The 13,858-nt window shown below is 41.8% G+C and overlaps 1 protein-coding gene across 2 annotated transcripts in view; it reads left to right on the plus strand.

Moving 5' to 3' along the window:
• dnah9 (dynein, axonemal, heavy chain 9) overlaps nt 1-13,858 on the plus strand; it is a 143,900-nt gene that overhangs the window by 91,460 nt on the left and 38,582 nt on the right. For both annotated transcript variants that reach the window (XM_044178887.1, XM_044178888.1), the window contains 8 exons: nt 594-773; nt 1,341-1,571; nt 2,270-2,464; nt 3,578-3,697; nt 4,533-4,721; nt 6,329-6,564; nt 6,652-6,774; nt 9,465-9,669. In XM_044178887.1, coding sequence (XP_044034822.1) covers nt 594-773; nt 1,341-1,571; nt 2,270-2,464; nt 3,578-3,697; nt 4,533-4,721; nt 6,329-6,564; nt 6,652-6,774; nt 9,465-9,669 — 1,479 coding nt within the window. The remainder of the gene's footprint in view (nt 1-593; nt 774-1,340; nt 1,572-2,269; nt 2,465-3,577; nt 3,698-4,532; nt 4,722-6,328; nt 6,565-6,651; nt 6,775-9,464; nt 9,670-13,858) is intronic.

Consider the following 13,858-nt stretch of genomic DNA (forward strand, 5'->3'; position numbering starts at 1 on the left):
TTGTGTTGGGATTCAGATATGGCAGGTTTGGTTATTAGCAGAAATATCAAAGATATTTATGAATATTAGTACAATTATTAAAATTATTATATATATATCAAATTATTAATATGGATTAATAATTACGGGGCACCACCCTGGGATCAGGGACCAATAATCAAATGTGAAAAACAGGTGGCTGTCCACATTAAAAGGGGCGACAGTGATCCGAGCACTGACCATCACAACCAGCTATTATCACAACATGTACACACAATAAGCACAGGCAACTGCTCTTTAAAAGATACAATAGTGTTTATTTAACCGTAGCACTGATTAGCAATCAATAACTTCGACCAACAACCACTATCGTCTAGTCTAAACACAATAAGCATACAACAATCAGCAAGCATGTAAGATGTGTGTGTGGGGGGGGGGGCTTGGCGCCGTTCTGCTGTCTGTCCTTTGTTTCTCAGTCGGGGTAGGCCTGTCTTTGTCTCTCACACGTGGCGAGGCGAGGCGAGGCCCAACAATTTTATCCATGCAGTGAAAACTGAGCCACTGACTGAACTTGCACCATTAACCCAGAAATAAATCCTGTGTGCTGTCCCCAGGTGGTTGGGATAGAAACTGAGAAGGTGTCCAAGGAGAAGGCGATAGCTGATGCGGAAGAGCAAAAGGTGGCGGCCATTGCTGTGGTGGTCAGCGGCAAACAGAGAGACTGCGAGGAGGACTTAGCCAAGGCTGAACCAGCTCTCCTAGCTGCTCAGGATGCCCTTAACACTCTCAATAAGGTCAGTCAGTCTCTTATCCCTTGCTGTATCTTATTGATTTGCTCCAACATACTCTTCTCTCTTAGTTTTCTTCTTTTTTTAAGAGGGGTTGTGTTCTTTTCTCTTTGTTTGATTTAGTTTTCCCAGCTTCAGTAGAATAAGTTATGTCCACACAGGCCTTGAACTATATAAAAGATTATTGAATCACAGGATTTAGCCGGGTCTTTGCTAAAATAATGTCTTCTCTATGTTCTCTGGGCATTTTACTTCATCCTTGCATCCCATGTAGGTTTATGAGCAGCCTGGGGGATTTTTAAAAACACCCTCTGTGTTTAAAAGGTGCTCTCTGTTCAAACAAGCAGAACAGACAGTTCAATCACTGCTTAGAGCTCTCTAAAGATGCCCTAATTAGAATTCTCTGTTGTCTTCTCAAAGTCAGCACAGGTTCTTCTTCCTTTATTCTAATCCTTTCTTTTTTCACTCTCTCTTTCCCCCAGCAGACCACAGAGATATGCGCTTGTTCAAACTCAATTAAATCATTGCTCTTTCGTTTTCCATCCATTATTCCCTCTGTCTCGCCTACTTCAGAACAACCTGACAGAGTTGAAGTCATTCGGCTCTCCGGTGACGGCGGTGACCAACGTCACGGCGGCAGTCATGGTCCTGTCAGCACCCGGCGGCAAAGTCCCAAAGGATCGCAGCTGGAAGGCCGCAAAGGTGATGATGGCCAAAGTGGACTCGTTCCTGGACTCTCTAATAAACTTCAACAAGGAGAACATCCCAGAGACTTGCCTAAAAGCTATTCAGCCTTACCTGCAGGTGAGCATTTCATTTAGCCCTTATTCATTAAAGTCGACGATAACGGCGCATAGTGTGCAATGTCTGCCGCTTGGCGAGTTCAACTAATAAGTCATAATTTTAGCAGGGGATTGACTACAATGACAGTGGCACATTATGGCTGCCGAGCGTCCAAATGACAGCCAGAGAAAATCAACCAGTTAATTAAGCGTTACAAATTTAACAGCCGCCCTGATTATGAATTTCAGTGGAGCGGATATTGAGTATGTCGGTGCAGCAGATGAAGCCAAAATTCACTCTAAATGTCTTATAAAAGAACTTAACCTAAAAATCATAGTCACAGACCTTGTAAGATCTTAAAAATGTAGCAACTGCACTCTGCCTTTGAGCAATGTTCAAGATAGACTATATAACTTTTGAAATAACAATCCTCCTCTTACAAATGAAAAGTTTAAATCATAAGCACCTTGGGTTTTTTTTCTGCTACAACCAATGGGAAGAGAGCAGGGTCCCCAGACAGCTAACCCATTGGCTTGCAGACCTGGGATCCCCAGATGTGAGGTTCGCAGTTGGACCCTTCTCAAGAGTGCAGTTGCATAATTATGTTTATATGGTAGAACAAATGTCAAAAAGCCATACTTTTTCAGAGCTCTGATGGTGTTTGATCAGTGTTTTATTTTGCGTTTGTGCACTTAGTTCATCTTTTCGGTCTTCTTCAGGATCCAGAGTTCCAGCCAGACCTGGTGGCCTCCAAGTCGAACGCTGCAGCCGGCCTGTGCTCCTGGGTTTTAAACATTGTCAAGTTCTACGAGGTTTACTGTGAGGTGGAGCCCAAGCGTCAGGCTCTGAGCAAGGCCAACGCGGAGCTGGCTGCTGCACAGGAGAAGCTCGCCACAATCAAGAGCAAGATCAATGTAATCCCATTGGACTGACGACACAGGAAATGAAAAGTTTATTTGCTATATGCCAAGTATCTATTTAAAAAGAAGGCACTTTCAATATCTAAAATCCAAACCATTGTATTAAAGAAAGGACTTACTGTTCTTTGAAGTCCTGTTCTTGTTTTCTAGTCTTTTCTTTGACACAGAAACGCACTTACACAAAGACTAAAGAGTGTCTTTAGAGGGTTGGCTGACTTTTGTACAAAACAGAGTATGGGCTGAAAAATGACTTGTGAAAGCCAGAAATCTCGACACCTAGCTATAAACGATTTCTGAGACATCAGTGTGGATCAACAACTCTATCAAAGCCAGAAGATATGCGGTGTAATAAGAATTTGATGTTACGTAAATGAAATAAAAACAACAGCAACCAGAGGCTATGAGCTGAAGCAGAAATTCAGGATATGAATTATTTTATCAAGGCTTGAGTGACAGTTGACACATGAGCTCTGCCAGTAATGATATACCACTAGCATTTCATCAATACAAAGGCTGGTGCAAGTGCTATTAAAGGCTTTTACTGTTCATTAATCTAAAACCAAATCCATCAACCTAAAAACCCTATTGATAAAAGCTGCTGTAAATAATTGTTTCTCAGTGGCGTTTGACATTCAGCACATCAGAGCGCCAGAGAGCCCCAGCAGAGCGCAGCGCTCAGGACGCTGCGGCGGCGGCGGCTGCTTACATCACACCCTGCAGAGTGCAGAGTGACGACTCTTAATAAGATCCAGCATGACTTCTCGCTGTCATTTTTCAACCCTCCGTCAGATCACTTGAGCGGAGAGTGGGTGCGGAGCCAAGGGGAATTAGCAATCCTCAAACTAATCTATTGAACCTGTGTGCCTCTCCACCGATTAATCCTGTTTGTCCTTGTGCTAATTGCTTCCATATGCCAAATAAATCTATAGCGGAGGGAATGATAAGTTTTACCCAACTTTTCACACACTCTCCTTTCTTTCATAGAGAGACTGTAGCTATCTTTGTTCTTTGTCTTTGAAGATTCTTTATGACCACGCTGTATTTGAACAAGTGCCAATTTTTCTCTTTTTTCTGTGTGTGTCTGTCTGTGCGTTTGTGGCCTATCAGCACCTTAATGAGAACCTGGCCAAGCTGACAGCCAAGTTTGAAAAAGCCACTGCAGACAAGCTCAAGTGCCAACAAGAAGCGGAATCAACCGCGCGCACCATTTCCCTGGCCAACCGCCTGGTGAGGAGGGCAACAGCGGGGTCACGCAGAGCATCCGCTACCCACTAACACACACACACACACACACACTGTCTTTTCCATCTGTCCCATTTGCACCTTCCCTCATATAGATACAGATGTGTACAAACTTGTATTTATACACATATATACCCACAAACAATTTTTTTTATCTCTGCTTGTGAGTGTGGCTGTCTCGTTCTTAGGTGCTCAACATATGTTTACACACATACACACACACACACATAAATCCCTCCATCATCTGCCGGTGTGTAAATCTCCTGCTGACAGTAGCACAACAAAAAGATGAGTGTTGACACTGTTAGTATGATAATCTAAATTATTCAGAGGAAGATTTCAAAAGGCCTGACAGGAGCAACAAAAGGACAAGACGTTGTGCTCATCTGCTAGTCAATCACAAATATCAATGCAAATGCTTTCAACTAGCCGAAGTGTAGAGTGTTTCCGTGATGTATGCTGAGAAGTTACAGTCTGTATCAAAGTACGGGGCCTCTCAAGTTTGGAAGAGATAAGATATTAAGGTGAACTTTATTGATCCCTGAAGGGAAATTGTATCATTGCCGCAGTAAAGAGTAGAGGTGTTGGTACACGAGCAGAGAGGTGATAAAAGATATGAAAACCTAATAAAAAAGGACTTGAAGGTAGCAAGGCATTGTTCTGGAGATTTCCTGGCGTTCATGATGCTGTGTATCGATGACGGCAGCCGTAGATTAATTTAGATTTGATTTCACAAGGCGCCCATGTGGAATATGCTATAGTAATCTAAGTTTCAGTGGAAAAAAAAACAATGTGCTCTTGGTCTGTCCCTGTGTTTCAGGTGGGAGGTCTAGCATCAGAGAATGTTCGCTGGGCTGAGGCCGTAGAAAACTTCAAGAAACAGGAGAGGACCCTGTGTGGGGACGTCCTCCTCATCACCGCCTTCATCTCCTACCTGGGGTACTTCACCAAACGCTACAGGCTCCAGCTCATGGACAACACCTGGAGGCCTTATCTCAGTCAGCTGGAGGTGGGTGGCCTTAAGTGTGATGGCTGACGTGCACTTCCTCATAAATGTAACTACATGTTGGGGCTACTGTGGCTACATGTGGAGACCTCGTGCTGCTTGTGTTTTTTTTAAGTTTCAAGTGTTTTTTCAATTTCTGAAGCCCGTGGGGATTACTGAGCGTGAAGACAACGTTAAACAACTTGGGTTTTATTTTTTTAGCTTCTGCCATAATTTCTGCGGGTTATTATTAACATTGTGCTCACCAAACTAATAACTGACACCTCGGAATGCTGCGACACAGCTAAAAATAGGTCAGACTGGGCAACAAGCAGAAGTGGTCAGATGATCAGACAAGGTTAAACAAACCCCCAGAAAAAATGAAGACAAATGGTAAAATCACTACTGTCCTTGTAGACGTCCAGCACAGTTTACACCGGGATTTATTATAGCTGGATACAGAGTCTCAAAGATGTCAGCCAGTCCCTTGAATTAAAATTGCTGACCGAGCGCATAAGCCACATTTTCTAGCTTCCGGGCTTGCTTCAGCGTTGTGCAGGCCGCTGCACATGCTCATTAGTCTTTCTCCTGCTGGCCCTCGCCCGCACGGTCCTGCTAGCCCCATAGACTTTACATTGGGATGACATCACACGCTTTTCTAGGCTCTGAGAATGTTTTACAAACATAAAACCTTCATGGATTGGGCTGCTAATGTTTTCTCCTGCAAGTTTCTGGTGTTGGTGGAGATTGTTAAAGGGAAACTTTGGTATTTTTCAACCTGGACCCTATTTTTCCATGTTTTTGTGTCTAAGTGACTAATGGGGAATTGTTGAAATTGGTCCAGTATTAAGCGAGAGCACTGCAGCCGGCAGCAGCGATATGTGCTGCACTGTAATCCTTCCGGGCAATAATGCACCATCAATGTACGTCCACTAAGTGTACGGAGATAGACCTGTTTAAGATCCTTTTTTTTTTTCCAGAAACAGCTGTTATATCGCTCTCCTCCTAAAAAGAAAAGTGCAATGAGATAACTTCTGTTATGAATTGGCGCAATATAAATAAAATTTAATTGAATCCTCAAAGCCACCAGACTCCATTACCAAATACAGTCATTTTACCTCGCAGGTCATCGTAACAAAATTAAAAAATGCTCAGTTATTTTCTCCTTTTCAGTAACACACATCTAGCAAAACCATCTCCACTGCAAACCTGCTGCTTGCCGCGATCGCTGCTGTCTATCACGGTGACTGAAAGAATGTAAACACGATCAGCTACTGATTGCATGGCAGCTGTCTCCTATTTAGAAGTAAGACGAGGCAAACCTTCCCATAGTCGCTTTTACAAAATGAAGGAAAAAATGTAAACACAATAAATGTGGGCTATATACAGCAATTAAAGCACGCTAACAATAAATAAAAACCCGCTTGCGAAATCACCACCATAACTGCTTGTGTCAAGTATAAATCCAGATTCACACTCCCACACTTTTTCTGGAGAAAAGGTTAATCAAGAAACCGTACTTCTGTATAACTCAGAAGCTTAGCAGAAACTTTATGTTCCACTTTTAAGTCTTTACCACAGTGGTAAAAATGATTCAAACTTCATACGTACTCATCGATATCATCTGTAAGGTTCCCATCCCAGTGACCCCTGACCTGGACCCTCTGACTATGCTGACGGACGACGCGGACATCGCGGCGTGGCAGAATGAGGGGCTGCCCGCTGACAGGATGTCCACTGAGAATGCCACCATTCTCACTTCCTGCCAGCGCTGGCCCCTCATGGTGGACCCCCAGCTGCAAGGCATCAAGTGGATCAAAAACAAATATGGCGAAGACCTACGTGTCATCCGCATCGGACAGAGAGGGTAAGAGGCTTTAAGGTGAAGTGTGCACACGGTCATTTTTTTGGGGACGATTTTGACAGAGGGATTCTGCTGTTTCGCCCTGAAAAGATACCTGGATGCCATAGAGAGAGCACTGGCAGCAGGTGATGTGGTTCTGATAGAGAACTTGGAGGAAACGTTGGATCCTGTGCTTGGACCTTTGCTGGGCAGAGAAACCATTAAGAAGGGCAGGTAAAGAACACCTCAACCTTTAAAAAACTACTTAACATTGTGAGTTAGGGCTGGGTATTGAACCTTACTTTTTTGGTACCTTCTGACTCCATTTAGTAGCTGTTCCTGGGCTTTCAATCTTGTCTTGTAATCTTGTTTATTTGTTCTTTAATAAGACAGTTTCTGATTTAAATCATAATTTTGCCAATTTTCAGTTTATTAAGAGTGTATTATCAAATGTATTAAGTCAGTAGAAATCCAGTTTGGAGAATTAACAGGATTGTCTATTCTAATCATAGCTTTCACTCTTGCCACCTGCAGTGATGTTGTAATGGCTCAGTAGAGAAACAGGTTTGAACCCAGATGCACGACTCAGAGACAAGCTAGATAGGTAAAAGTTAATGTTCACTTATCCAAAAGGGGGTCAGGCTGAGGGACAGAAGTCCAATGGTCAGTCAGGCAGAGGGAAAGGCTGAAAATCAGAATCAGAATCTGAATCAGAAATACTTTATTGATCCCCGAGGGGAAACTCTTTTGTTACAGCTGCTCACTGTCACGTCAGTGCACACAGGAATAGAAGTACTAAGCAAATCAAAATATAATACACTATAATACAGCTAAGATAAATGAAGTACAATGTGGATATAAAGTATAAAAGCTAAAATAAGTGTAAGTACCAAAGTGGATTTAGAGGTTGATAAGTATGTACGGTGTAATACAATGTAATAATATAAATAATAAGTAATAGTGCAATAATGAGTGCTGTCAAGTTAAGTGTAGCTTATTAGATGATTATGAGACGGTGGATATTGCACTGCAGTAATAGAAGTATGAATAAATATCAAATTAAACTGAAAACAGAGTATATTGCACCGGAGTATTAAACAGAGAATATTGCACAATTATGTCAAGTATTGCAGTGATGTTAATGATCCAATGTCCAGTTTAGTGACCTAGGGTCATACAGACTGACACTTAGAGGGAGGAGTTAAAGAGTTTGATGGCCACAGGCAGGAACAACTTCCTGTGGCGCGCTGTGGTGCATTTTGGGCACAAAATGTGGGCTAAGGCATAAGCACAATAGACAATTGGGCAAGGAGTGCGTGGAAATGGGCCGGTGTATATACTGCAGGCCTGATGAGGGAAGGTGGGAACAGGTGTGTAGGCGGGCGGGGGAGATCAGGTGATGGGAATGGCGTGAAGCGGCTGGATCTGAAATGACAGGAGAGTTAGTATGTGGCAGGAAAAACAGAGCACACAAAAGACTAGGCGTGTGACTAGGAGTTGGCTGGAGTTGGGACAGATGCAATATATTTGATCACTAATTCAGCAGTAAGTACGTTGAGGGACAAAATATTACAAAAGTGAGGTCAGTGGATTAATGCGTACATAAATCCTCAACCCTCTGGATTCATGGAATAATATAATTTTTTTCATGAAAAGTAACCTAAAACATGTATACTACCACCACTAGTGCCTTGCATGCCTGGTTGAGACATGTAGTGACTTTATATCGTATTTGTTAAATATGTGTTTCATTAGCAACGATGTCATCTTGTCAGTGTCATTCACCTCTGATATAATCGATATGATGTGGTTTGTTCCAGAGTTAAAATGATCAATACTGATTTGGTTGTTTATGGAAATCATAATTGATTGAAATGCATTTTGAGTTCACACAAATATGCAGTGCAGAATGTTATTACTGCCATTAGTTTGAGTGAAAAGTTTCAGTGTCACACTATGGTCTAATAGTGAAGACTTTCCACTTACATAAAAGAACATGATCAACAAACAAAAAGTGATCACTTGCACTTTCTCACCATGAAATTTATGTAAACTTATGGAGAAGATTAGAAACTGACACAAAATATCAGACGACTGCAGCTTCAATCAAAAATATTATTATTAGTATCAACCTTCCACAAGCCAATACTGGTTGGACCCTAGTTGTAACATCTGTCAACGTCTATTTCAGATACAGGTTCTCAAGCAATAGCCCTTTTACATCCCCTACTGTAATGCATACCTATTGTATTTATCAGATAAATTAACAAGAAGTAAAGTAAATTAGCAACTACCCCAAGCCATAACGAAGTCAATAAATACATACAGTGAAAACACCCTTTTTCCTTCAAGTAATGACTGCAAAGAATCTAAATTTTGATAAAGAGACAGTTTAAGGTGATAAAAAAATAATAAAAGAGACTACTGCATTGGCGTACTTCCCGAGAGCTGTAAAATGAAAGGATTAGACACTGTTCTGCTGTCGTAAGTACTCATTAGAGTACCAAATGTGTATTAATCCACCACTGAAAATAGTCCCCAACAAATGCCCTATTTCCACCTGTGCTTTGACGTTTGCTAAAAACGACAGTGGCCAGCTGTTTTAGGAAATTACTGAGCCTTTTAAAAAAATTAAACTAGATATTTTAGAGCTGTTTTATCAAAGATGTATGTCTTTGGGAGGAACCAGTGGGGTTTTGGTCTTTTCATGGGATTTGTTGACAGTAAGAAAAATATAGAATAACACCAGCTACATAAGAAAGAAGATTCATTTGTCTGAATATAAGAAAACGTCAGACAAAAGAGATAGATAAGACAGAGGAGTTATTGCCGTTAATGACGAATCCCCTTAACTGGTGTCTGCTTTGGTAACATCAGCGACTCTCAATGATCAGAAGATTTCCGGTCCTCATTTACCCAAACAGGTACATAAAGATCGGAGACAAGGAGTGCGAGTACAACCCCAGTTTCCGCCTCATCCTGCACACCAAGCTCGCCAGCCCTCATTACCAGCCGGAGCTGCAGGCCCAGTGCACCTTGATAAATTTCACAGTGACCAGAGACGGTCTGGAGGACCAGCTGCTGGCCGCGGTGGTCAGCATGGAGAGACCTGACCTGGAACAGCTGAAGGTGAGGATGGAGGCGGAGAGAAACACTACCTGATACAGCTACTTAACAACAAAGAGGAATATTTCACAGATCTCTTTTCATCTGATATGTCGCAGGAATGCGAAAGTGAACCTGAGCAGACGTGAAAGTAGTATCTGTCACACTCTTCAGCTGCTATCAGAGAACAAACAACCGTTCCATGTTGGACTCTTTTGAGTTCCTCTCCTAACATCTCTTCCGTGCAGGTGTAATTAAAAGAAACAGTAAGAGGAGTCAGGGGCCCCCAGAAGCCAGGCGTAGCACTCTCGCTCATCATTATCCATCTGAAACGCTGCATGTTGGCAAGAAAGCATCGTCTGTCTTTAAACATCACAAGAGGCTGCAGGTCCGGGCTCTTTGATTCCAAAACAATCAGCTGGCGCCTTTGATTAACGGCAAACTAAGTGGATGTGTGATAATTATGGGGCTTTGGGTCCCTCACTTAGGGAGATTGGGACACTACACGGCTGTGTCATGTGTGTCTGTGTGAGTGTGTCACTGTGTACGCATGGATGCCTGTGTGTTCACATGGCATGTGTATGTGGGACATGGTTTTAAAATTAAATGTATATTCACATCACTTTTTAATCAGTATTACAATTACTTTGAATAGTTGTGCATGACTTCACAATTTCCTAACTGTTGTCCAAAGTCCAATGAACACTTCTTTTTCTTGTGGGAGTTGGAATTAAAGGTTCTCTGGAGTTTTAGACCTCTAGTAACGATATGGAGCTGTTTTTCTGAGCGGGTCCCCTTTTTGCTTATCTCGCTTTGTTATCTCCAACATGCACGCAGGTGACGCGATAGACAGTCCTAGAGGTCACACTATTATAGTATATTACTACTGTAGTAAACACGCATGTAACCAATTCTGGTTTCAAAATACTTAAAATAATCCAAAAATAAATGTCAAGGTTTTACTAGGAATGAAATGTATTTAACACATTTGTTAGAGCTCTAGGATACACACAATGCGTTGTTTTACTGAGTAACACTGAATGTAAATAGAACTTTCGTTTGTTTACAAGAAAACTCCACAAGGCACCTTTGACTTGATTCCTATGTAAAGAGTGGCGCCCAAACATTTCCAAGTAAGAGATATCTGCATATCGGATTTACATTCATCATGTGGACAGTAACAAGACTCCAAATGAATGATAATGTTGCTCTGTAACTGCTGGATGGAAAAATAAGCGACTCTTTCCGAACAATCTTGCCATAAGGTGATGATATGTCAATGTTGTGTTCACAATTTGTTTCCGCTGCCCCCAAGTGGCCAAAAAAAAAAAGCAGGTTTAAATATTTTGCAAGTAATGAGGTAATCATTGGCAGCGTGGATAATCACAGTACGAAGACACATATGGTACCTATGGCTCTCAAATTACAGGAAAAATCAACATAAAAGGTCCTAGCGTCAGTGCTGCTTGTCATAGATTCTTGTTTAGAACTCTGCTGGAGGGAACAGCATTCTTCCAAAAGATATTCTCTCATTTGGTGTTTTTGTGATGGTGGAGGAGAGTGCTGGCTAACATGTTGCTACAAAGTCTTTCTAGATGTTCAGTTGAGCAGGTAGTGTGCAGCCGGTTTATCCAAGCAATTTCAGCTGCCTGCTACTGGAAACGCTGTTGACTAGAGACTCAAACAAAACTAAACTAACTAACTAACGCTAATGCTCAGTAGCGCTAAGGGACTCGGGTGATGAATCATTGTGGGTCCGTCACTACGAGAGGCCCCTTTCACATTTCACATAGTTATTTCATTCATTGTTAATATAAGAATTTTGATTTGTGCAGCGTTAACTGTTGGCTAGAAATCTACCGGATTACTTTACAGCACAGTGGATTTTTTTCTAGCACAAACCGAAGTAAAGCTTGCACAGACTGAGGTTATTATGAGAAACACTACTTACTAACAACACTGCTGCTGTTAAACAAAAGTTACTAACTGTCTTGGTTATGATTTAATTAATTGTATCATTGTAATTTTTTAATTGATGTAAAAATCTTAAAAGGTCATTATTTCTCTTCAGCTATGATGGCCGTCACTTTCCATACTAACTATTCAATGCTTTATACATTAATTTAGTAAAACACATTACCAACTGTGCAAGACTCACCCAACAAACAGTTTTAAATAGAAAATCCAAAAGCTTTCATGAACTTGAAGTATCAACATCTTAAATGATGATAGACAATAGCAAAAGATAAAGTATTTATATTTGAATGTCATGGATTGTTATTCTGTAGCATCCATGAAGAATCACCCATAAAGACAGTAATCCAATAATCCTAAATCAAAAAATCTAATTAACTTTTGAAGCACTAACAATTTACCATTGTGTCACAGTCACCCGGGGTACTGTCCCTGAAACACTCTTCCATTTATCATCAAGCTCCAGGAATTGTGTAATTGTGTCTTGATGCTATCCTCAAGGGAGTTTCATCTTTTTCTTATCACTTTGGCATACTCATTTATGTTCACATATCCACATCCACCTCTCCACAATCAAAGGAGAGGCAGGAGACAGGAGACGCTTTAAGGTGTATTTTCCTTTTTAATGTAAATGACTGTCTTTGTTGTGCGGACCCTCGACCCTTGACTGTGAGGAGGGGAGAGCTGTTGTTCCACTCTGTTGATCAGCGTCGCCATCACCAGCAGCAGCTGTCACTGCTGGTCAGAGTTAATGGGCAGCTCGGTACATTGTGTACAGTACAGCAGGCTCCTGGCAGCTGTACGGCCAACTTTCGAGTAATAATGAGCAGCTTATAGTTACGATATCCACAGTATGGGCCACGGTGTGAATGTAAATGTTCGTAATTAAGCGAAAACTCGCTTGATCAAAGCTCCAGCGCCTAATGATGCCTCGTGCTCGTCTAATCGACAATCTGCTCTTTTCAAGTCAGCTGTTTGAAATGGATTGGCCAGTGGCGCTACTGTACCGCAGCAATTAGACAACACATCGACATACTTCCACTGTTCCTTAAATGCAGCTCTTGTTAGTCGAATGGGGAAAGGGAAATCAGAAATCCCTCTCCGTTCAGAAGGGGTCTGGCTGACGGCGGTGTCTCCGAGAGATCAGAACAGAAGATAATGTGGGAACTCTGTTAACGGGTCAGGCGGATTTACTCTAACACGATCCTATTTGCATTTTGATGGTTTTCTGGAGGTGTCCTTGTTTGTGTTGGGCCTCTATAGGCAGTGCTTTACTCAGACCTGCAGGCTTTCGTCCATGGACAAATCAGCATTTTTAATAAATGGAGAGAGGGGGAGGGGGGGAAAAAAACGCCAAAATGCCGGAGTTATTTTAAGCCTTCTGTCCCCTCAGCAAAATCCAATGGAGAAGAAGTGAAATGTGATTTAATGAAGCTTGTTTAATTAGCATTTCACTGAGATCGGAGGGTGAGAAAAAAACAAGATCTGGAACTCACTTATCATTTTAATTAACACTGAAAGTTGAAGGAGGGTGGTGGTGGTGGTGGTGGGGGGGTCGCTGTGTACACTCCAAGCACCTTCCTATCAAAACACAGCCCATAGAATGAAGTGCTGAATGGCTTTTTTGTTGTCAGTAAACAACCCGACTGATAACAATCATCAGACTGATAGCAAAGTGCAAATTGGCTGTACCTGTTTATATTATACCTTTAATGAGGTTAGCGTTGCTACTGAGCCGTAATATGACTACCGGGTGAAGGAGCTCTCATTTAACTGAGCCAAAGATGGTTCTAAGGAGCTTAAAATGTCAAGTTGGCTTTTTGGAGAGAGCACAGGATCCCCCCTGTGCGTCTACAACCTTTTACCACAATAACTACCTCCTCTGGTCCTTCCTCTTCACATATTAGTGTGCATGTGTACATCCCTGTGTGTGTGTTTGCTCCGACACCATTCTTACCCAGACCTTCGCCGCTAATGAGAACTAAAATGCTCCACTTCCCAAATTACCTTAACAGGGCTGCTCCGTGGCACTCAGTAATCAGTTGCCTAAAAAAATGATAGATGTAATATCTCATTTTAATCCCAATTAGGGCGTTCTGCTGACTGGTTAATTGTTTGTTTTTCCCAAGCAAGGGTAATTACAAGTACAATGTGCCAGAGGAAAGCTAATCGTTGAAAACTGACTCATTACTGCACCCAGTTGGGAATGTTTTAGTGTGGATAGCTTTTCCCCTCAAGA

Source organism: Siniperca chuatsi, linkage group LG20 (genome assembly GCF_020085105.1).
Source record: "Siniperca chuatsi isolate FFG_IHB_CAS linkage group LG20, ASM2008510v1, whole genome shotgun sequence".
Taxonomy (NCBI): domain Eukaryota; kingdom Metazoa; phylum Chordata; class Actinopteri; order Centrarchiformes; family Sinipercidae; genus Siniperca; species Siniperca chuatsi.